Raw genomic sequence first — 22,618 nt, forward strand, 5'->3', positions numbered from 1 at the left:
CTATGAAATTTCTTTGATTTCTAAGTGAAATGGTGAATTTTTGGTGGAAGGACCAAATTGTAAAGAAAAAAACTTCTTTCTTTTTCTCTCTTCTCACGTTAGTTTTCATGGAGAAGAGATGATTTCTCATCATCTTTCTTCCTTTTATTAATCATTTATTAATAAAATAATACTAAAAATCTTAATAAAATAATAATTAAATAACATTTATCTAATTAATTAATTAAAATATCACCAACATCATCATTACCTTCTAGAATTCTCTCTCCTTCTAATTGACCATTTTGCCCTTCATAATCTTTTGAAATTCCATCTTTGAGTCATCACTTAATTTGGTAAAATTGTAATTTAGTCCCTCAAAATTCTTCACCTTTTCAATTTGGTCCTAATTCATCTATTTTCCTTAGTTTCTAGATTATTCCACCCTTAAAATATTTACACTATTGGTTCTTCAACTTTTTCATATTTACACTTTAACCCCTCAAGTTTTGAGTACTTACTCTTGGGTAACAAAATTTTTCTCACTTTTGCGATTTAATCCTTTCTTGAATTAATATGTCATAATCTACCTTCCATTGTTGACATAACTCAATTTCCCTTTTTATCACTTTATTTCCTTATTTTACCATATCAGGGATATTATCTTACTTTTTTTTTACTGTAGTAATTTTCGGGGTATTACAATTTCATAGCTAGTTAACCCTTCTAGCTTCTAGAATTCAAATTCTACATTTTATACAAATAGGTCCTTTCCTTAATTAGTCACTAAATCGATAAAATTTTCATATCAATATTTTCATGCAACCTTCCTATCATAATGCAACCCATGTCATAATTTTAAAATAAATTTTTCCTCGTCGGATTTGTGGTCCTGAAACCACTGTTCCAACTAGACCCAAAATCGGGCTGTTACAACTCTCCCCCCTTTAGGGATTTTCATCCTCGAAAATCTTACTAGAAGAAGTTACTTCCAACTTTCATGAAACACGTTCACTAACTTTCCAGAATCATTAATCAATTTAATCTCATATATCTCTTTTCAATAAGTTTTTCTCTATATCATATTTCTGAAATATAGATTTTTCATTTCGATTACCCGTCTTCATACTCGTGAATACACATACTTAAATACATACAACTCAAATCACATCTAGATAAATCAGTTCACTCTAGTAAAACAATTGAGTTGATTTCAACTATCGAACATTAGCATATCAAAGTACTCTTTTCTTCATGTTGAGAATACATCTCAAACACACAATCTTTCAACATTCTTTTAGCATGCAAATCACCAGAATCACCACATTTTAGCTCTGGAATTTCATCGTAGCAAAACAATACACTTCCTAAATATGCATGCAAAACAGAACAATAACCGATCACAAACCGGCCATCCAATAGAGCTTTCGTCTGACATTATAATTAGCTAACATTCTCATAACATAAGAACTCTATTAGAAACTAAACAATTATACACATATCTCTGAGGATAAAATAATATATATATAGAATATCCAGAAAAAAAATCATCGTGTTCATTTTGATTGTAATCGTCACATATAGGCACCTTTACCACTTAATTATCATTTCTCTCACTAATTTTGTTATCACGGACCTCACATTATTCCATTCACTAACAATCTGATATTTCTTTAAAAATTGAGTTCAATTTCACTGTTCAATATGGTTTATCACGTAAAATTTGCTTAACACTTACCACAATTTGTCAAATTAGAGAATGTCTTACGAAATTGAGTACCTCGTTTTCTCGATGCCATAGTTCAAATATGGTCTTACATGTAATCACCTATTATATACCGATACCATAGCCTAGCTATGGTCCTATACGGAATCACATATCACTTACCGAAAGTACTCATTCCTGCATTCTACTCAATTTAATCTTCCAATTCAATTTCCAGCAAGCTGATTTTCTGCATCATGGTCACTAATTTATTTTTATCTGGAGTTATAGGGCTTCAAATTGAATTCCATAAATTTTCCCTGAAACTAGACCCATATACCTCTCCACCATAAAATTTTCAGAATTTTTTAGTTCAACCAATTAGTACAGTTTATTCTCTAAAGATTCCCCTGTTTCACTGCCCGATAGTTCTAACCTCTCCTTACTAAAATTTACTTAACTCTCTGTAAAAAATTCAAACAATGTTCTTGTTTGTTTCTCTTAAAAATAGATTCAGTAAGGAATTCAATCATGTAAACTTCAAGCCATAATTATTTTTATACAATTTTGTATGATTTTCCAAATTTGGAACAGGGGAATTCTAAATCAATTCAACCCTGTATCAATAAAATTCAAATATCCCCAAATATATAACTCTTTTTCTTGCTTTGTTTCTTTCATATGAAAATAGACTCACTCAGATTCAATTTCATATATTATTCAACCTCTAATTCATTTCCTACCATTTATGGTGATTTTTCAAAGTTTCCCAACTGTTGTTATTCAGAACTATTTAATATTTAAATTTGTTCTTTTGTAGTTTTAATATTTCCTTTCACCTTACACATGGGTTGATTAAGTATCAAACCCAATATTCCTCACATAACCTTGTCCACCATATATATATATATTCACCTTTCCAATTTCCTCGTTGAACACTCGGAATGTTATCCGTTATCGGTAGATTTAGCACTTAGCAACCACCAGTGATTCGGGGAATCAGCACTTAGCAACCCCTTTCACATTCAAAAATACGGTGGAATCAGCACTTAGCAACCACCAATGATTCGGGGAATCAACACTTAGCAACCCCTTGGGGGAATCAGCACTTAGCAGCCCCCTTTATATTTAAAGATACCGGTTCATATAGTAGCCTGCACATAGTACTACACACGTGATCGAAGCTATCTGGTATGCATAGTAGCCTGTAGATAGTACTACACATGTGACCATCATTATCCGATATACGTAGTAGCCTGCACATAGTACTACACATGTGATCGAAGCTATCTGGTACGCATAGTAGCTTGCACATAGTACTACACATGCCACCTATCATTCTGGTACACGTAGTAGCCTGCACATAGTACTACACGCGTGACCATCACTTTCACTTTTACATAGTGGCCTACACACAGTCCGTGCCACACATATGATCATTTCTGTCACTTCATTCATATCCCTTTTTATTTCGAATGTTCAATCGAGAAATTTCTCACTTTTTCTCATTTTTCTTTTTACCAATTAATGCAAATTTCTCATCTTTTTCAATCTATAATAACATATTTAGCTTATATAGCATTCACATTATTCAATCCAGTCCAAAAATCACACTTTGAAAATTTTACATTTTTGCCCCTAGAGTTTGACAAAATTATGATTTTGCCCCTAGACTCGTAAAATAATTTTTATTAAATTTCCTTTAATTTTAGGTCTAGACGACCCATTTTCATAACTATAGTAGTCCACAATTCTCACTTATTCAAGTAAAGTATATAAACACACATTCCGTCTATTTAAGTAAATTCGCTTATCATATTCACTTAATCAAATATGTTAAGCACATAGCATCATATGATCACCAACATACTTGGATGAGCTTATCACAACATAAACTTTTTTTTTCATGAATTTCTATTCTTACCTTTCCAAATTCCAACATAACATGAGCATATTTCATTTATCTCAATATTGTTTTCAACATTATCAAAAATATCTCAGTTGAAAATAATCTCTGACTTAACAAAATAATTTTGTTAGAGCCCGAAGATATCACACTATCACAAGTAATAGCATGACATGTATTACTAGACTTCATATATGCTACGTTCGGTCCGAGAACCGACTAACATAGCTCTGATACCACTAAATGTAACACCCTTAACCCGTATCCTTCTCCAGAACAGGGTTATAGAGCATTACCGGAGTTTACAAATTAATTTATGACCAATTAAAATCAAAACATTTATGAGCTAACATTAACCAATTTAACTTATACAAGTCATTATAGCCAGAATCAAATCATCCAAAATTACCAATAGAACCAGTGGATAATGTCATATATCTCCAACAAGCTTCCAACCCAATCGAGCTTCCGATAATCATTTAAATGCATCAAATAATTATACATATTACCAATAATAATTTGATTCCAATAATAAAATACACACACATATATAATATTCATTACCAAATAGCATTCACTTCAATTGAAATTATATAGAATATAGCTCAACGAGCTCACCAGACTAAATTGCAGAAATACCAAAATTCAAGGACATTTTGGAAATTTTCTATTTTCTTAAATTTCCACCCAATATTGTTCTAAATTTCATTCAATTTTGTAATTTATATAAATAACCAATCCATTTCATGCAATTTGGCCACTTTTTGACATTTTTATAAATTTACCCTTAAAGTTTCACATTTGTTCAATTTAGTCCCTGAACCTAAAACATGTAAATTGGTCATTTTTAATGAAAACTCATGCTAGTTAAATAATCATATATTTTCCTCCTCCTCCTCTCCATTCCACATCCTTAATGTATATAACATGCTTATAGGTAACATTATCTATAATTTCACCCTTTACTTATATATATTCATTCAAAGCTGTCCACTTGAGTCGTAGTCACTAAATTATTTATATCTTGATATACAGAACTCAAAATTAAGATCTGTAAATTTTATCTGAAACTATACTCACATATGTTATTACCATAAAATTTTCATAATTTTTGGTTTAGCCAATAAGTACAATTTATTCTTTAAATTCATCATTTTTGGTTTAGCCAATAAGTACAGTTTATTCTTTAAATTCATCCCTATTCTGCTGTCTAACAGTTCCGACCCTTCTTCACTAAAAATTAATTATCTCCTTGTACAGAATTCTAATGATATTTCCATTTGTTTCTATTGAAAATAGACTCATTGAAAATAGACTCATTAAGGATTTAAACATATAAATTTAAGCCTCTAATTATTTTTCTCCAATTTTTGATGATTTTCCAAAGTCAGTACAGGGGAACCCGAAATCATTCTGACCTTATCTCACAAAAACTACTATATCTCATAATTTACAATTCCATTGCTTACACCGTTTCTTCTATGAGAAACTAGACCCAATAAGATTTAATTTAATATTTTTTTCATCCTCTAATTCAATTTATATGATTTTTGGTAGATTATCAAAGTCAGACTACTGTTGCTGTCTCGAAACTGTTTTAGTGTAAAATGTTGATAACTAAATTTATAAAACTTTCCTTTCCTTTCTCTTCAACATTTTCCATCACTTTCTTTTATTTCCCTTTTTTTAGCATAACAAGAATATAGAACCTTATATAATGAAACTCTACCTTAACATTAATTTCCTACTTTTTCAATAATATCAAACTCAAAAGTATATAAAAATCTTGATGTTCTTACCTTATGCCATTGATTTCAATCCTTAACTTGATTTTCTCCCCCCTCCAGCTTCTATTTCTTGAATCTAACTTGATATTCTAGCTCCCCTAGTCTCCTTATCAATTTTCTCTCTTGGTGGCTATGAAAATTTCTTTGATTTCTAAGTGAAAATGGTGAATTTTGGTAGAAGGACAAATTGTAAAGAAAGAAAAACTTCTTTCTTTTCCTCTCTTCTCACGTTAGTTTTCATGGAGAAGAGATGATTTCTCATCATCTTTCCTTCTTTATATTAATCATTTATTAATAAAATAATACTAAAAATCTTAATAAAATAATAATTAAATAACATTTATCTAATTAATTAATTAAAATATCACCAACATCATCATTACCTTCTAGAATTCTCTCTCCTTCTAATTGACCATTTTTCCCTTCATAATCTTTTGAAATTCCATCCTTGAGTCATCACTTAATTTGGTAAAATTGTAATTTAGTCCCTCAAAATTCTTCACCTTTTCAATTTGGTCCTAATTCATCCATTTTCCTTAGTTTCTAGATTATTCCACCCTTAAAATATTTACACTATTGGTTCTTCAACTTTTTCATATTTACACTTTAACCCCTCAAGTTTTGAGTATTTACTCTTGGGCAACAAAATTTTTCTCACTTTTGCGATTAATCCTTTCTTGAATTAATATGTCATAATCTACCTTCCATTGTTGACCTAACTCAATTTCCCTTTTTATCACTTTATTTCCTTATTTTACCATATCAGGGATATTATCTTACTTTTTTTTTACTGTAGTAATTTTCGGGGTATTACAATTTCTAGCTAGTTAACCCTTCTAGCTTTTAGAATTCAAATTCTACATTTTATACAAATAGGTCATTTCCTTAATTAGTCACTAAATCGATAAAATTTTCATATCAATATTTTCATGCAACCTTCCTATCATAATGCAACCCATGTCATAATTTTAAAATAAATTTTTCCTCGTCGGATTTGTGGTCCTGAAACCACTGTTCCAACTAGACTCAAAATCGAGCTGTTACAGAAAACCTTCATGTTTGTATATTTTGTAAAATACTGAACTTAGGTGTTTGATATTAAAAGTGGTAAGTCATTTATATATTCTGTCAATATTATGTGTAACTATGAAAATACCTAGCTATGTACTCCAAAACCAATATCTGTAATCTACCTACTCAAGGGTCGTATTTTATTTTTCTGTTTTTATTTTCCTTTGCTTAAGGACAAGTAATGACTTAAGAGTGGGGGAGTTTGAGCTGTCGTAATTTGGTGTAGCAGATTAAACTAGTTTTCGTACTTGAGGAGCTTGAATACAAGCATTTTCATTATATTTTAGTTATGATTTCTTAGTTTAGGTTAAATCCAATAAAAATTGTATTTTGAGTCTTTTATTGACCTTAGGAATCGAATTAGGCCTGAAGGTGAGCTAATGTACTTAGTGAGTGTGTTGGAGACCATTTAAGGGTGTAAAAACTACATACTGGTCATTGTGTTGCAACACAAAAAGTTTGATGTCGCAACACAGGGAGCAAAATACAAGAATCTCGAGATTGCCTTTGGTGTCTTGACACAGCCAAGGGATGTCGCGACATACCCCTGAAGTTACCCTGAACCTGATCATACTACTTTCGATGTCGCGACACAAGCAGTAGGGTGTCGCAACATCAGCCTTGTATGTGAAACATTTATGACCTAAGGGCGTTTTAGTCTGCACAATGAACAGTTAACACGAGAACGATAGTTGACCTAGGGTTGAGGATGACAACAACCCTAACTCCATAAATAGGCTTTTAAAATACTTGTTGAAGACAACTTTCATACTTTAAGATTTCTTTTATAATTTTAACTTTTAGTTTCTTTCTTTCTTCTAGGCTTTAGGTTTATTTTTAGTTCTTTTCTATTTTGTGTTTTTTAGAAAACGTAATTTGTAAACACGATCAAACTATTGTGGATTTCGTGCTTCAGTCAAATATATCTTAGGATTTTGCTTAAACTCTTTACTTTAATTGTTTTTAATGTTCATTTTATTTATCAAGTTCCTTGTGCTTAGGAGATTCGTGAGGAACTAATCCTCTTATGGGGGATTAGCAAGTGGAAGTGTGCTTAGTAGGGTTTTCTTAGCGGATCAACTGTTTGGGAGAGGAAGAGATTAACCCCTAGGCTTGACGACCCTAGCAAGTCATTTAGGTGAGAATTAACCCAAAATTGACATGGCCTATCCATGAACAGCTTAGCCTTGAATTGCCCTAGACTATGAGGTTGAGAGATAAGTAGTTCTTGTCGACTCGTTAGTTTAATGGAAGATCGAGAGATCCTGCTTGGGTAATGACTATTCAATTGAATAGAAACCTGAAATAGGAATTAGTTATGACCACCAAAACTAGCTAATCACCCATATCTAGATCTGATTAAGTTTATAAGTTAGTTTTCCTAAGTCTCTTTTCTTTATGCTATTTTTATTTTCTTCCTTATCAAAACCAAAAATATTTCCTTTATGATTTATCGCATTATAATTTCTTTATATTACTAATTATTTCTATTTGCATTTCAGTTTATATTAATTTAGTTCTTGCCTTCCTTGAGTTTGATCCTTGGAGTACTCAGCTATTTCATTGTTAAAACTATATTACAACCTGATCTTTATACTTACGGACACTGCCTCGATTCCATATCTTTTAGTTGCACTATTCACACTCTAGACGTTAGTACATCTGGAGGCGGTCATTGTCCTTCCCAATGAATACTTATTTGCAACTTGAAACATGAAATAACTTTTGTAATTTCATAAGAACTTAGTGAGTTAAACCTTAAATACCTAATTCTTAACATTTAAGCGTAATAGGTGCCTCGCAGGTTCTACATGTGTCCTTAGACTTTTTCTTTTCATTCTGGTGGATACTTCATTAAACATTTCTTTTAAACATTTTTAATTACTCCTTTTTATTTTGGATATTTTTTCTCCTTACAGTGTCTTTAAAGACTTATCTTCATTTCATATTCATTAAGCCTTCACTCTTCTAGGCTCCAAATTTAGGTTCCAAACTCAAATGACCATTTCTTCCCTTTGAGCGTACTATACTTAAAATCTCTTCACTTTCTATGTCCCTTCTTAAATCTTATCTTTACATAGTCCTTAACCATTTCAGTTACCTTTTTACAGACTTAAAATCTTATTTCATACTTACTAACTTTTCCACTACCTTCGGGTGAGGTCGACTACGCCCATTACTTAACACAGAGTTCATCCAGATCTTCTTTAATTCAAGGTGCTATCTATACATGCCTATAATAAATATCCTAGATTTTCCACCTACTCTGGCGCGCTTTAGCTTCACTTTTATTTTCTTGTTATTAAGCGAGGTTCGCCATTTCATTTACATATGGTGCCTTTCTTTCAAAGTTTGCTAGATACTTAGTTTCTTCTACTTGTCCATACATTATCTCATACACTATCTTTACCTTCAGTGTCTTATCTTTACTTTACCATTAGAGGACTGTTCATGCTATTCTTTCCTAATTCCTTATGCACCATTCATTCAAAATTTTCGTAAAGGCATTCCTTTATTAAAACAGCCACAAAGGCTTCTTTTGTATTTTCCTAAAGGGATTTCCTTTACAGAGTTGTCACCAAGGCATCCTATACTTAGGTTACCCCACAAAGGTGTTTCTTTTAAGATGTAGCCACAACCACTTCATTTACAAAGATTGCCATAAAGGCTTTCATTTGACAGAAATCACCACAAAGGCTTACCTTTCAAGAGTTTTGCCACAAAGGCTATCCTTTACATCCAGTACTCTCTACAATGGCTTTCCTGTCCAGAGTTTAGCCACAAAGGTTGTCCTTTACATCTAGTACTCACCACAAAGGCTTTTCTGTCCAGAGTGTTGCCACAAATGTTGTATTTTATATCTAGTACTCGCCACAAAGGCTTTCCTATCAAAAGTTTTGCCATAAAGGTTATCTTTCTCCTGGTAATTTCAGTGATAAGGATTTGCCTAGACTCACCCTTAGTGAGGTTTGTCCCTCATCATCTCGGGACACATAGATAACCCGTGAGGTTAGGACATGGGCTTGGCTTACAAAGGAGTACTCAGACTTTTGCGTATAAACTTTTATACATTATTATTCGATATTTTAGGATAGTTTATTTATTATTTATGGAATACGACATGGGACATTGATTTTGGATTTTACTTTGTATTTTGGTTTGACTTTGCATGATTGGGATTCAAAACAATTGTTAAAAATGGTTTATCAAATGAATACGAAAAACTGGATTTCTCAATACAATTACGATTTCGACCCAATGATTTTATATCAAATTCAAGAACACATTTTTACCAAATTGAAATATATTTTATCAGTTAATCAGATGGAATGTATTAAATAATGATTTTAAACCAACCAATATAATTGTTTTTAATTTTTTCGCTACGACATTTGCAAATTAAATTTTTTACTTCAAATGCTCAAACTTGGACTTTTCAAAGTTATTCAATTTTTGAAAATATCTTCGAGTTTCTCAAGTAAATCAATGCGTTGATTTTAAATAAAAGAGATAATGATTTTTGAAAGAAATCGCTACACTTTTCCCATGCCGTCATCATGTTCAATGTCATCTTTGAGATTCGATCATAACGTTTAGGCCGGGTTTAGGGGTTACAATAGTCCAAATAAAAGTTATTACAATCCTAAAAAATAATAGAAATAAGTTTTAAAATACCTTAATAACAAAAACATTCGAATAGCTCCTTAGGCAGCTATCCACCTTCTAACCTCTGACAGAAATAAGTAAAGAGTGAGCTAATAAGCTCAGTGTGAGTCATAACTCCAATAAAAAATAATAGACAGCAAATATAGAACTTAAGTCAATGAATATACAAAATATTAAAAACAATACAAAATTAACAATTTATGTCATGCTTGAACATGTCAATGCGATATTTTTCAGAAAAGTTTCTACCTAACTTCGCTACACATAATAATAAAAGTTCCCCAGAACTCATCCATCCAATAACACACCAATTTGGGGACAAGCCACCAGTATTGCAGATAAACTGCCAGTAATGTGGACAAGTCACCAGTAATGTAGACAAGCTACCAGATTTGTGGACAAGCCAGACAAGTTGCCAGATTGTGGAGAAGCCACCAATAATGCAAACAAGCTGCTAGAATTGTGGACTAGCCATTAGTAATGTAGACAAGTTGTCATTATGGACAAGCCACCAATACTTTCTCCTTTCATAATCGTTCCAACCCCATGCGATGCAATATGATATGCATTGTCAATAACAGAACAGTAGGCATCAATTATCATGCATCCAGTATAAGAGTAGCAGTGAGCATAATCGATTATGCTTTTAGTTAGATCGCTATCAGTAAACACATCTTCAAAAAATGATTAAAATATCAGTAATAGTGTACATGGTTGTAATCATAACAACATATAAAATAGACTTGCTTACATCACAAAAAGTGCAAATTAGTACTACATATATAATATCATATCACATTAGTGGCCAACGTAATCTTTTAAGATTGGGGTACTTACATTCGGTCAATCCTAAAATAGGGCACAAATTTCATTTAAATATCCTTCCAAAGGCATTCTTGCCATCGATTAGTCATAGTTAAAAATATAATTTTTACATGGATTTCATCAGTCACACAAAGATACTTAGCTATAACACACAGCTTATTGTGTACGTTTGAACTGTGTTAAATTTAAACCCAAGCACTCCATCACTGTGGATCCGGTCAGATCTAGTCTAGATTTGATCATTGAACCAAAAAACACACAAAGCACAAGTACTCCTTATGAAAATGAAGAAAACCTACTTATTCTATTTTCTATTTATATCCTTACTACGATAGCACTTCCAATAACTCGGATCTGGTCTACGCATCCAAATCTGCACCTTTATTTATAAATACACATAGTAAAATCATAAGTTAAATTCGGTTAAACTAGATCCAAAATGAGATCTATAATTCTTATTGAAAACATAGAAAGATAGATATTGAACATGGAGGATCTTCTTACACTTTTCTTAGCACAAGGTTTGATGGATATGATAGAAGAAAGATGAGCAAGTTTCGGTCAAAGAAGTAAAATGAAATGAAAGAAGAGTAAAATAGATTTGGTTATAACCAAAAGAAAGAAGATAGGAGAAAAATGGGTGGCGGGGACAGCGTAGCGGTGGAGCGGTGGCAGAATAAAAGGGGGAAAGCTGGAAGGGTGGCAGTGTAAAGGTGGTTGTATGGTGGTGTAACAACATAATTGGTGGAAGTGTGACAAAAAATCAAATAACTATGGTGGCACAAGGTGGTGGTGAAGAGAGAAAGGAAGAAAGGAGAAAAAAATGAAAAAAAAATGAATGATGGTGTTTATAGTGATATGGGCAGCAAAACCAAGTCAAACGGAAGGAAAAAGGAAAGGAGAGAAATAATGGGAAAGTAAGGAAAGGAAGGGAACATAGGGAGTGAAAAGAGGACGATTAAAGGAAAGGAGGAGGAAGAAAATGGAAGAAAGGTTCCTAGCTCATGACAACTAAGAGTGGGTAGCAAGGAGGGGAGGTGACCAAAGAGTGGCGAATTTGTTAAAAAATATCTAAGGGGGATTCAAACTTGGGTCTTATGGATAACTAAGATTTTTCTTAACCACTAGGCTAGCACTTGATCTTATTGAAATGTTAAACAATAACTAAATAAAAATGGGGTGTGATAACTCTGCCCTCCTTAAAAGAAATTTCGTCCTCAAAATTTATGTAATCTGAATAGATGAGGATATTATTGATAAATCAAGTCCTCTGGCTCCCAAGTAGCCTCCTTAGTGTCATGATTATGCCACAAAACTTTTACCAGTGGAATTTACTTTTTCCTCATAACCTTAACCTCACATGCCAAGATCTAAATCAGTTCCTCCTTGATCTGTCGTAATTCAGTGTAGTAGATTAAACTAGTTTTCGCACCTAAGGAGTCTGAATAAAAGCATTTCCATTATACTTTAGTTAAGTTTCTTTAGTTTTACTTATATTTAATAAAATGTGTGAATTGTTTCTTTTATTGACCTTAAGAGCAGAATGAGGCCTAAGGGAGAGCTAACATACTTTGTGAGTGTGCAAAAGACCATTAGAAGGAATTTTAGGCCAATACTAGACAATATGTTGCAACATGGGAGGTCCAATGTCACAGCATAGACAGCATAATAGAGAAAGTATGAAATTACCTTCGATGTCATGACACAAACTGAGGGTGTCGCGACATACCCCTGAAGACATCCCAAGCAGGAGCGTACTAACTTCTATGTCATGACACAAATCCTGGTGTGTCGTAACACCAACTCTAGGATAGAAAATAAACATGAAGCAAGGGTGTTTTGCTTTGTACAATCAAACTTAAAGCTCGGGAACATCAACTAACCTAGGGTTTAGGCAACAACCATATGAAGGCTATAAATAGGCTCATTTGGCACATATTATAGGACCATTCACTACACCAAAATAGGCTTTTAGCGGCATTTTTTTAGGCCTTTAGCGGCGTTTTTAAGCGCCGCAAAAAGTTCCGCTATAGAGAAAGCCGCTAAATTTAGCGGCGTTTATGTGAAAAAATGCCACTAAAGATCATGGCCTTTAGCAGCGCTTTTATCACAAACGCCGCTAAAGATCATGACCTTTAGCGGCGCTTTTACCACAAGCGCCACTAAAGATCACGACCTTTAGCGGCTCTTTTATCACAAACGCCGCTAAAAGTCATGATCTTCAGCAACGCTTTTGTCACAAACGCTGCTAAAGAACATGACCTTTAGCGACGCTTTTTATCACAAACGCTAGCGACGCTTCTCACAAAAATGCCGCTAAAAACATAACATTTAAAAAAAATTATTTAAATATTTATTTTTATGATAAATATTATATTATGTTTTATTTTTTAAGTTTGAACTTTAAATATACTTTTTTAAGGATAAATACAAAAATATTATTTAAATTAAATTTTCTATGAAAATTTTAACTTTAAAACTAAATATAAAAATTAATGAATTTAGTTTTAGAATTTAAAATAATAAATTAATAACACAAATAAGAGATCAGTTAGCACATTAGGAAGGGAGAGAAGTATATTGTGAGAGAATAACTTGAGTTACCACATGACTCTCGCAAAGTAAAATATATCAAGTGATTACAATTAGGATTTTCAACCTTTCACTGTCCTTAAACCTTTAGAAAGTATGATTACAGAACATACTTTAACATTTTCCTGAATAGATAATTTTGCCAGTCTCTCTTTCTCAGCAAGCTGGAATGCAGGTGGATCTGATCCTCCATCGCGCCCTCCTGAAATCTTCATGAACTTCACCAACCAGTAACAACATGAACTTGAGCTTCAATGATAGAACAGTTTCCAATGGTACAATTGTAGCGGGAAAAAGAAGATAGGAACGCCTAGTAGGAACATGGCTGCTCACCTCTTCATAACATTCATTACAAAGTCCATAGGCAAAAGGTTTTCTCTCCATGTGCCTACATAGCACTTCATCTAAGCTGGTTTCTTTTGACCCAGTATTTGGTTGTTTTCTAGTTAGTGAACTAGTTCGAAGCTCCCTCTCCTTTTCCGTAAACTTCTCCATCTGGTCATAAGTTTAAAACAATTGAGGTATTTTCAAGAAATGAAATCAATATTTAGAAAATAAATGCAACAGAGGAAAAGTTAACTACATGCAGAATACAACAAATTCAACATAACACTTGTTGTAATGATAAAAATTTGGCATCAAATTTTTCATAATATTATTTAGATACTCCTTAGAGTGGACATAATCAATAAGAGTAATAGCAGTAAAGATTCACTAATCAAATTCTACCATACAAAAAAATAATAGCAATGACACGTGTTACAATTACGACAACAACAACAACATAGCTTTTCTCCTATAAGATGCTGCAATCCATATAGAACAGATTATGCCAGCATGCTCTACTTAGTACCAAATGCAGATAGGAAGTCACATCAACATCAAAAGTGAAAAAAGTCCCAAACTATTGTAAACATCACTTATTGTAAACATCAGATAGGTTACAAGCGTATTTTCCTAATATTTGTACCAAAATCTCTCTTTAAACCTTTTCAATGGTGACAAAAGACTACCAAAAGGCCCAAAAATAAGATGCCTACTCAAGTTTTAAAAAGAAGCCAAAAGTGCCATAATTTTCATACAGACCACCATTCCAACTTAAAGAAAGGATGCGACACTTCTGTAAGAGGCATGTCTAACAAGCTAAAAAGGACAAGTATGACAGTGATATAGGCAAATGCAGGGAAACGTCAAAGAAGACATACCAGCATTGGCTGGAACAGTCCACGGAGTTGTAGTCCATATTGCTAGGCATATATCTAGAAAGAATTCTTCCAATAAGCTATCTTTACTTGAAGGTGTACTGACCATTCTAAAAAGAGCATTGGTTTGTACAATCTAAGCGACGGGATATTAATATTTTTAGTAAAAACTAAAAAAACATGTGAAAGGGGACAAAGAAAATGACATGATTTTCATTGCACATTAATATCCATTTCATATTTATCGGCTTCTTATCCTTTTGCACTCTCTCATTCCATTTTTTTAAATATAAAAATTTCAAATGCATAAAGCATGTGAAAAATAATAAATAAATGGGATGCGGACAACTACAAATTACTACTGGACATACCATAGGGTCTATGTTGTCTTGTTCCAAAACTATTCCCTGCACCCTGGAATTAAGGGAAGCAAAGAAAAGGTTTATATTTGCACTGATGTGTCTAATCAAAGCATTTAGTATAAGGCGATGGAACAAGTTATTCGAAGATAACACATACATATATATGTATATTTACTCTTTAATCTAATGTATAAAAACTAATTTACTCATATTAAAATGGTTGGAGGTGTGTAATTCATATTCTATAATTATATATGACTAAAAAAACACTATATAATTATGATACTAGTTGACAAATAAGTGTAAATAATCATATAACAGAAGTGAAATCAAAAGAGTTAGGTTGAAATCTTCTTGGGGGCATTTTAAATAGCTGTATTATCAACAGTAATTTTAAAATAGATGATCAATCTCCTTGTTGTTTTCTCCAAGGCATAAAAATTAAGATACCTTTCACATCCTATCTAAGTATCACATGATGAGTTCATAATTATAGCTGCAACTACAGAATATAGTAAGGACTAGAAAAGTACTTGCTTTGAAATTATTGATTTCTACTGCTCATTTTGCGTATATTTCCAAATTAGGTACATGCACTGTGGTTTTTAATTCCTATTAATTTATTTTCATCATAATAGGTTTCCAGATTAGTCACCGCCTGAAAAGAAGGCAGTTAAATAGTGGGAAGCACTCAATAATATGAAGGCAGACAAAACTGTGGTAACTGAAAATGACTGTTTCATTGAAGGTAAGAAGTCACTTATTCACATGACTGGTCTTCCTAATTGACTCCAGAAAGCAAGCAAGCAAGCGACCATGTCCTTTTCAATTCTGCTTTTTCTCTTTTTATTTTTATTTTTATTATCCATATTAGCTTAAATTGATATTAAGGTGTACGGATAACAACCCATATATTGTGACACAAGCAGAGGCAAAAAAATGAACATAAAAATGAAAAAGAAGGATCTAATTTCAGAGACATCGCATTCCACCAAAGACTATTAGTTTGAAGCTTGTCAAACTGCATAAGCTATCAAAATTATAGTTTTAAAAATATCTTAATCCAATAAGAAACTAAAAATGGCATGAACAAAGAAAGTTACCAAAATTCACATGCTTCAAGTGCCACCTCATCATCAGTGTCCTTATTTACTTGCAACATATATTCAATTACATTCTTCATATGTGGCTGTTAAATAATGGAAAGTGACATCAGAAAAAACAAAATGCAGATTTGTAAACAGGCTTAAAAAGAGAATGACATGGAACTAAAGATGTTACAATATACTACAATAACTACCTCCAGAACAGATGGACGGACTTCAATTAGCTGAACAAATGCTGCACAAACCTGATCATGTGGCAAGAAAAAGAAAAGGAAACATTGATCTGACAATGCACAAACTTGGAAGAAATGAGAGAGCTTTCTAATATTCATCACTAGCTTTATTAAAAATTTGGAAATGCTATACAGATGAAATCATGAAAAGAGTCGAAAACAGCCTTTTCATAGTATTCAGTTACATGATATATATATTTGCACGGTCCAACATGTCAGCAGTTTCATTATAGAAGAAAATGACAAGAACCATTAACACCAAAGACTAGATGACAAAGCATGTCTGATTCTAAGGCTGTATTCAATATAAATACTGAAATCAGAAAATCAGAAATGACAAGTAATTCATGTCAAGTTTTTATAGGCTTCAATAGTAAATTACAGGAAAATTAGGAAATATTTACAGTAGATCATTCCACGCAAAAGTTGGATTATAAATACAGTAAGAATACAAGAGAAAAGGAGAAACTATTCACCAATTTCCGCACTTCTGCTGCAGGGTCATTAGCAAGGCCAAACAAACCATGAAGGTATTTATCCACAGATGCATATAAAGCCTGAAAGAAATTAATGTATAATATCAAGTATTACCCTAAAAGTAACAGAATGGCATCCTTCACAATGAAGAATAGAAACTTTCAAACTTCAAGTTAACTTACAGAAGGCATCAACATAATATATTGGTTTACAGAACCCAATGAAAGCTTTCTCAGTGAAGCTTACCGTCTTAGCTAAGATGAAAAATAGGTGCATGATGACAGACAAATGGATACGATGCAAATGAAAAGGGTAAAAAAAAAAGATGAACAATTTTTAATGGAGAAACCAAAGAAAGTTCTCGAAAAATAAAAACCCAAATAAATTTTCCTTTGGGGCACTTCATCGATACAGTGACTTAAGGAAATAAAAAATCAGGAAGAAGAAGAAGAGATTTCTAGGGTGAGAGCTACCGATTTGGGGAAATTGGGGGGGAATAAAGGGAATCGGGGGAGGGGAGAAATGGTTTGGGAAAAATAAAATAGGGGAAAAAAAGAAGAAGAGATTTCCAGGGTGAGGGGGATCGATTTTGGGACAAAGAAGGGGGAAAAAAGGAAGATTTTCATTTCAAATTGTGGGATAAAAAATATAATTAAAAAACGGCGCCGGTTTGCAAAAAAAATTTCTGGCGTTTGAAACAAAAAAGCCACTATTTCCCTGAGCATTAGCGGCGCTTTTTCGAAAACGCCGCTAAAGACCCAATCATTAGCAACGCTTTCTAAAAAACGCCGCTAAAACCATGAGTATTAGCGGAGCTCTAAAGACCCGATCATTAGCGACGCTTTTTAAAAAATACCGCTAAAACCCTAAGCATTAGCGGCGCCTATTCAAAAACACCGCTAAATCCCTGAGCATTAGCGGTGCTTTACAAAAAACGCCGCTAAAACCCTGAGCATTAGCGGTGCTTTTTAAAAAACGCCACTAAAGCCCCAAAAACTAAAAAAACGACGTCGTTGGCGGCATTTTTTAGCGGTATTTTTTAAAAGCGCCACTAATGCTTGATTTTTAGCAGCGTTTTTTTATCCAAATGCCACTAAAAATGCTGCTAAAAGCCTATTTTGGTGTAGTGATTCCATTAGCCCAGATTATTTTTTTAGATTTAGTTTTATTTTCTTGCTTTCTTAGGTTTTCTAGAGTTTAGTTTATTTTCTTTATTTTGTTTCAAGAGATCTGAATTCTGAAGGAGATCAACTTCTGTGGATTCACAATTATTATCAATATCAATCAGGCTTTTCTTAAACTCTTCAATTCATTCATTATGACTAATTCTTCTATTTATTCTATGTTGTTTATGAAAGGCATGAGGAATTAATCCCTTTGTGGGGGATTAGCGAGTAGAGATATGACATGTTAACTGTTTTGTAGGGTCATTCAGCGGATCAACTATTTAAGAAAGGAAGAATGTGAAGCAAACCCTGGGCTTGACAACACGAAGAAGTAATCAAGGTGGGAATTAACCCAAAATTGGTATTACACATTCTTGATCACCTTCATCCCAACCCAGTGTCGACTGTAAGGTTAGAAGATAAGTAGTTTTTGTTGACTCATTATGTTAATGGAAGATCAGGAAATCCTGCTAGGGTAGCAACTAGCTGATTGATGAGGAACCTGAAGCAATAGTTGATGGGGATTATCGAAGGGAACTAATCACCCATAGTCGAGATTTGATTTAGTCTACTCTTCCATCTCTTGAGTTTTATTTATTTTATGTTAATTTAGTATTATTATAAAATCCATAAAAAACCCTATTTTTGCTCTTGTACTGTAATTTATTTAAAAATATTAATTATATCTTTTAGTGTTTAGGTTAGAATAGATATAGCATTCGCCTCCCTTGGGTACGATCCTTTGAGTACTCACCTACTTCGTTGTAAAACTATATTACAACTCAACCCATATACTTGTGAATACCACTATATCCTTAACCCCTATTTTGTTGCAGTATTCACACTCTTGATGTTAGTATGTCCGGAGGTGGTCACTTCTCAAAAGATAAATTTGGTCTCACCTCTATATCCTCAACCAAAACCACATGATATGGTTCAGACCGGTACCACCTCAGCATAGAGACATGAAACACGTCATGGATACGGTCCAGCTTAAGAGGTAACTCTAACTGATAAGCCACCAGTCCAATTCTCTTAAGGATCCTATAAGGCCTAATAAACCTTGGGCTCAAATTGCCATTCCGATCAAATCTTAGAACATTTTCCATGGAAACACTTTCAGAAATATCCAATCGTCAACACTAAACTCTATGTCTTTTATCTTTAAATATGTATAGGACTTTTGTCAATCTGAGGCTACTTTCAATCTATCCTAAATCAACTTAACAATACCCTCAGTCTCCTGAACTAGTTCTAAAACCTAACATTTTCTTCTCACCCAACTCGGTCCAACATAAAGGTGTCCGATACTTTCGACCATACAATGCCTTGTAAGGTGTCATTTGTATACTCGACTGATAGTTTTTATTATACGCGAACTCTATTAATTGCAAGTGCTCTTCCCAACTACCTCAGAAGTCGATAACACAACTCATCAGCATATCCTCAAGGATCATAATAACCCACTCAGATTGCCTATCAGTTTGCGAATGAAAAGTCATACTAAAATTTCAATGGAGTACCGAGTGCCTCATAAAATTTCTTCTAGAATCGAGATGTAAAACGAGGATCTTGATCTGAAAGAATCGATATTGGTACCTCATGCAATCTTACTATCTCAGAATATGCAACCTCACCAACTTCTATAAAGAATATTTTGTACAAACCGGTAGGAAGTGAGCTGACTTAGTAAGTCTATCCTCAATCACCCAGACTGAATCATTATTAGTAGATATTAAGAGAAACCTACTAAAAAAGTCCATAGTCACTCACTCCCATTTCCACTAAGGAATCATAATAGGCTGTAACAAGCCAAAAGGGAACTTATGCTCATTTTTCACTTGTTGACACGTCAGACACTTAACCACATAATCTGTTACCCCATACTTTAGACCCGACCACCAATAAAGTTCTTTCAGATCACTACACATCTTATTTCCTCTAGGATGCATAGCATAGGGGCTAGTATGTGCTTCTCGAAGATCCTTGTCATCCGGCATACGATACCTCCCATGTAAACACAAAATACCATATGAATTGAACCCAAATTTTGTATTCTTTCCTTCCTTAATATGTTTAATGTAAGGAAAAAGAGACTCATCCAAAGGTTGTTTCATCTTAATCTCATCGAAAAAAGTAGGCTTTACTTGTAAGTCTGTGAGTAAGCTACCATCCTCATAAAAACTCAGCTTAGCAAATATCGCTCTCAGATCAGTCATTGCCCTCCTACTCAATGCATCTGTCGCCACATTAGCTTCTCCTGAATGGTACTCAATGGTACAATCATAATCCTTAAACAACCCTGTAACACCCCAAACTCGACCTAGACATTATGGCCGTATCTGGTGTGTTATATTGAAGTGTCTCTCAAGATTTAGGCTTGTTGATAAAACTCGTTTCTTAAGTTTGGAAACCTCTTTAGTAATATTTAACAGAACATTTAACCAAATGTTTTCCTTATTAACTGCTATTATTATATTAAGTTGATTTAAAACACCGAAGCATTTGAAAACTCTAACGCTTAAAACTCGTCTCTTTAAAAACTATAAATATTTTACAATTTGTCATTTAAAATATTCAAAGAAACACCCAATTAAAAATTTAAACCAACTTAAAGGCCTTATTACAAAAACAAAACCCAATATATAAACTAAATTAAAATAAAAGAAAATGTAACAGCAGCAGTAGTGTGGCCACCTCTGAGCCCCTCGCAGCACCGAATCGTCTATGGCTGAGGATTACCTATACAATTAAAAGGATAGGGTGAGTTTATGAAAACTCAGTGTGTAATCCTCTACCAAACAGTCAGCATACAATATGCAGTAACAGTCTGGGCCTGAGCCCTATTCAGTAGTACAGTGTGGGCCTTAGCCCATTATAGTAACAGTGTGTGGGCCTTAGCCCAATACAGTAACAGTGTGGGCCTTAGCCCAATGCAGCAATGCAACCCATCCCAATCCAACCAACACACCACTCCGTACCACCAACACACCATGTGAGGATAAAATCGACCCACCCAGCCAACACACCAATATCGCAGCAAAGTTGCCAGTAATAGCATCGCAGTAGAGCTGCCAGTATCAGTATCGCAGCAAAGCTACCAGTAACAGCATATGTTGCAAAGCCACCGGTAGGTCCATAATTGTCTTGGGCAACCCATGCGACCTTAACAGTACAGTACATTTCCTCTAAATATAACAACCCAACCCCATGCAACATGTCGTGACATAATACCATACGTGTATGCAAAATGTCATGCTCAATCATAGTCATACATATCATAGAGCAAAACAGTCTTACATAACATAAGGCCATAACATTCATTTTATCTCATAGGGGTATAACAGTCATTTTACCCTATGGGGGTATTTCGGTCATTTTACCTTATAGAGGTATTTCAGTCATTCTACCCTGTGGGGGTATTTAGGCCATTTTACCCTATGAGGGTATTTTAGTCATTCTACCCTATGAGGGTATTTCAATCATTTTACCCTATAGGGGGTATTTCGGTCATTCTACCCTATGGGGGTATTTCAGTCATTTTACCCTATAGGGGTATTTCGATCATTTTACCCTATGGGGCTATTTCGATTATTTTACCCTATGGGGATATTTCGATCATTTTACCCTATAGGGGTATTTCGGTCATTCTACCCTATAAAGGTATTTCAGTCATTTTACCCTGTGGGAGTAATTTGGTCATTTTACCCTGTGGGGGTAATTCGGCCATTTATTGACCTCTCAAAAGGTTTGCAGTCGCCTCGAGCGACTGAGGTAACCTAAATGGTCATAACAATATAAATGGGACAAAGGCCCAATACTCGACCCAAGTGGGCCCACATGCCTGTGCAACCCGTTCAGCCCAAATTTCGCCACGGCTATGAGATCTACTTATCCCCATCCAGTATTTGTCACAAATCATGGATTTAATCCGTGTGGGGCCCACATGCCCAATGAGCCCACACAGCCCATTTCGGCCTAAGCCCATGGAAATGCTCATGGAGGCCTTTACAGTTTATCGCCCATGATTCGTAGGTTTGACTTTCCACATGAGCGATCACACACTCGTGTGGTCTCAACATCGTATTTTGGCTTTTCAGCTTTTGTCGTTCTATAGTTACAGTGGGGTGGGTACACACCTGTTGCAATTTGCAGAATCCCTTTGTTCCGAACACTCTTATTCCGAAAATCAATGATAATCGCACCCTTGGTTCCCAGGCAATGTGCCAATTAACCTCGATCACGACCAGTTAGGAATGGATAAAATAGAGGTTGGAGAAAACGATGAAAACCTTGAAAACCTTACCGATCTCCCATCGAGAACAAGGAGCAAATGAGATGATGATATATATCTCTCCACAACAACAACCTCCCCAAATCCTAATATTCTCTCCTCAAATCTCTAATCTCTCCAAATATCCCTCCTCAAATCTCTTTATGACCAGTTCAAACTCCATTTAGCAGTACTTCAATCCAACTCTACCACCTACCCAGCTCAATGAGCAAAATAAATACTCCATTGTGCAACCTAGGACTTGAAC

General features: G+C 34.0%; 1 protein-coding gene across 3 annotated transcripts; it reads right to left on the reverse strand.

The window, feature by feature from the left end:
- Positions 1–13,498: 13,498 nt before the first annotated feature.
- On the reverse strand, positions 13,499–17,502 carry LOC107954792 (importin subunit beta-2). 3 transcript variants are annotated; one of them, XM_041097738.1, is made up of 7 exons: positions 17,158–17,502; positions 16,911–16,991; positions 16,396–16,446; positions 16,199–16,284; positions 15,105–15,147; positions 13,865–14,026; positions 13,499–13,749 (listed from the first exon to the last, which is right to left on the reverse strand). In XM_041097738.1, exons 1-7 carry the CDS (start codon positions 17,185–17,187, stop codon positions 13,594–13,596), a joined length of 609 nt encoding a protein of 202 aa, XP_040953672.1. In that variant the 5' UTR covers positions 17,188–17,502; the 3' UTR covers positions 13,499–13,593. The 3 variants fall into 3 exon arrangements, with proteins under 3 accessions (XP_040953672.1, XP_040953671.1, XP_016745952.1); XM_041097737.1 differs by having other exon boundaries at positions 13,499–14,026; XM_016890463.2 differs by having other exon boundaries at positions 13,499–14,026; positions 17,094–17,502.
- Between the last annotated feature and the right edge of the window lie 5,116 nt (positions 17,503–22,618).

Source organism: Gossypium hirsutum, chromosome D07 (assembly GCF_007990345.1).
Source record: "Gossypium hirsutum isolate 1008001.06 chromosome D07, Gossypium_hirsutum_v2.1, whole genome shotgun sequence".
NCBI classification, from domain to species: Eukaryota; Viridiplantae; Streptophyta; class Magnoliopsida; order Malvales; family Malvaceae; genus Gossypium; species Gossypium hirsutum.

Coding starts and splice junctions, on each gene's coding strand:
- LOC107954792 (XM_041097737.1), bottom strand. CDS start 17,187: ATGCACCTATTTTTCATCTTAGCTAAGACG. Junction 16,992..17,157: donor TTTTCATCTTAGCTAAGACG/GTAAGCTTCACT, acceptor AATTTCTTTCAG/GCTTTATATGCATCTGTGGA. Junction 16,447..16,910: donor CAGCAGAAGTGCGGAAATTG/GTGAATAGTTTC, acceptor CCACATGATCAG/GTTTGTGCAGCATTTGTTCA.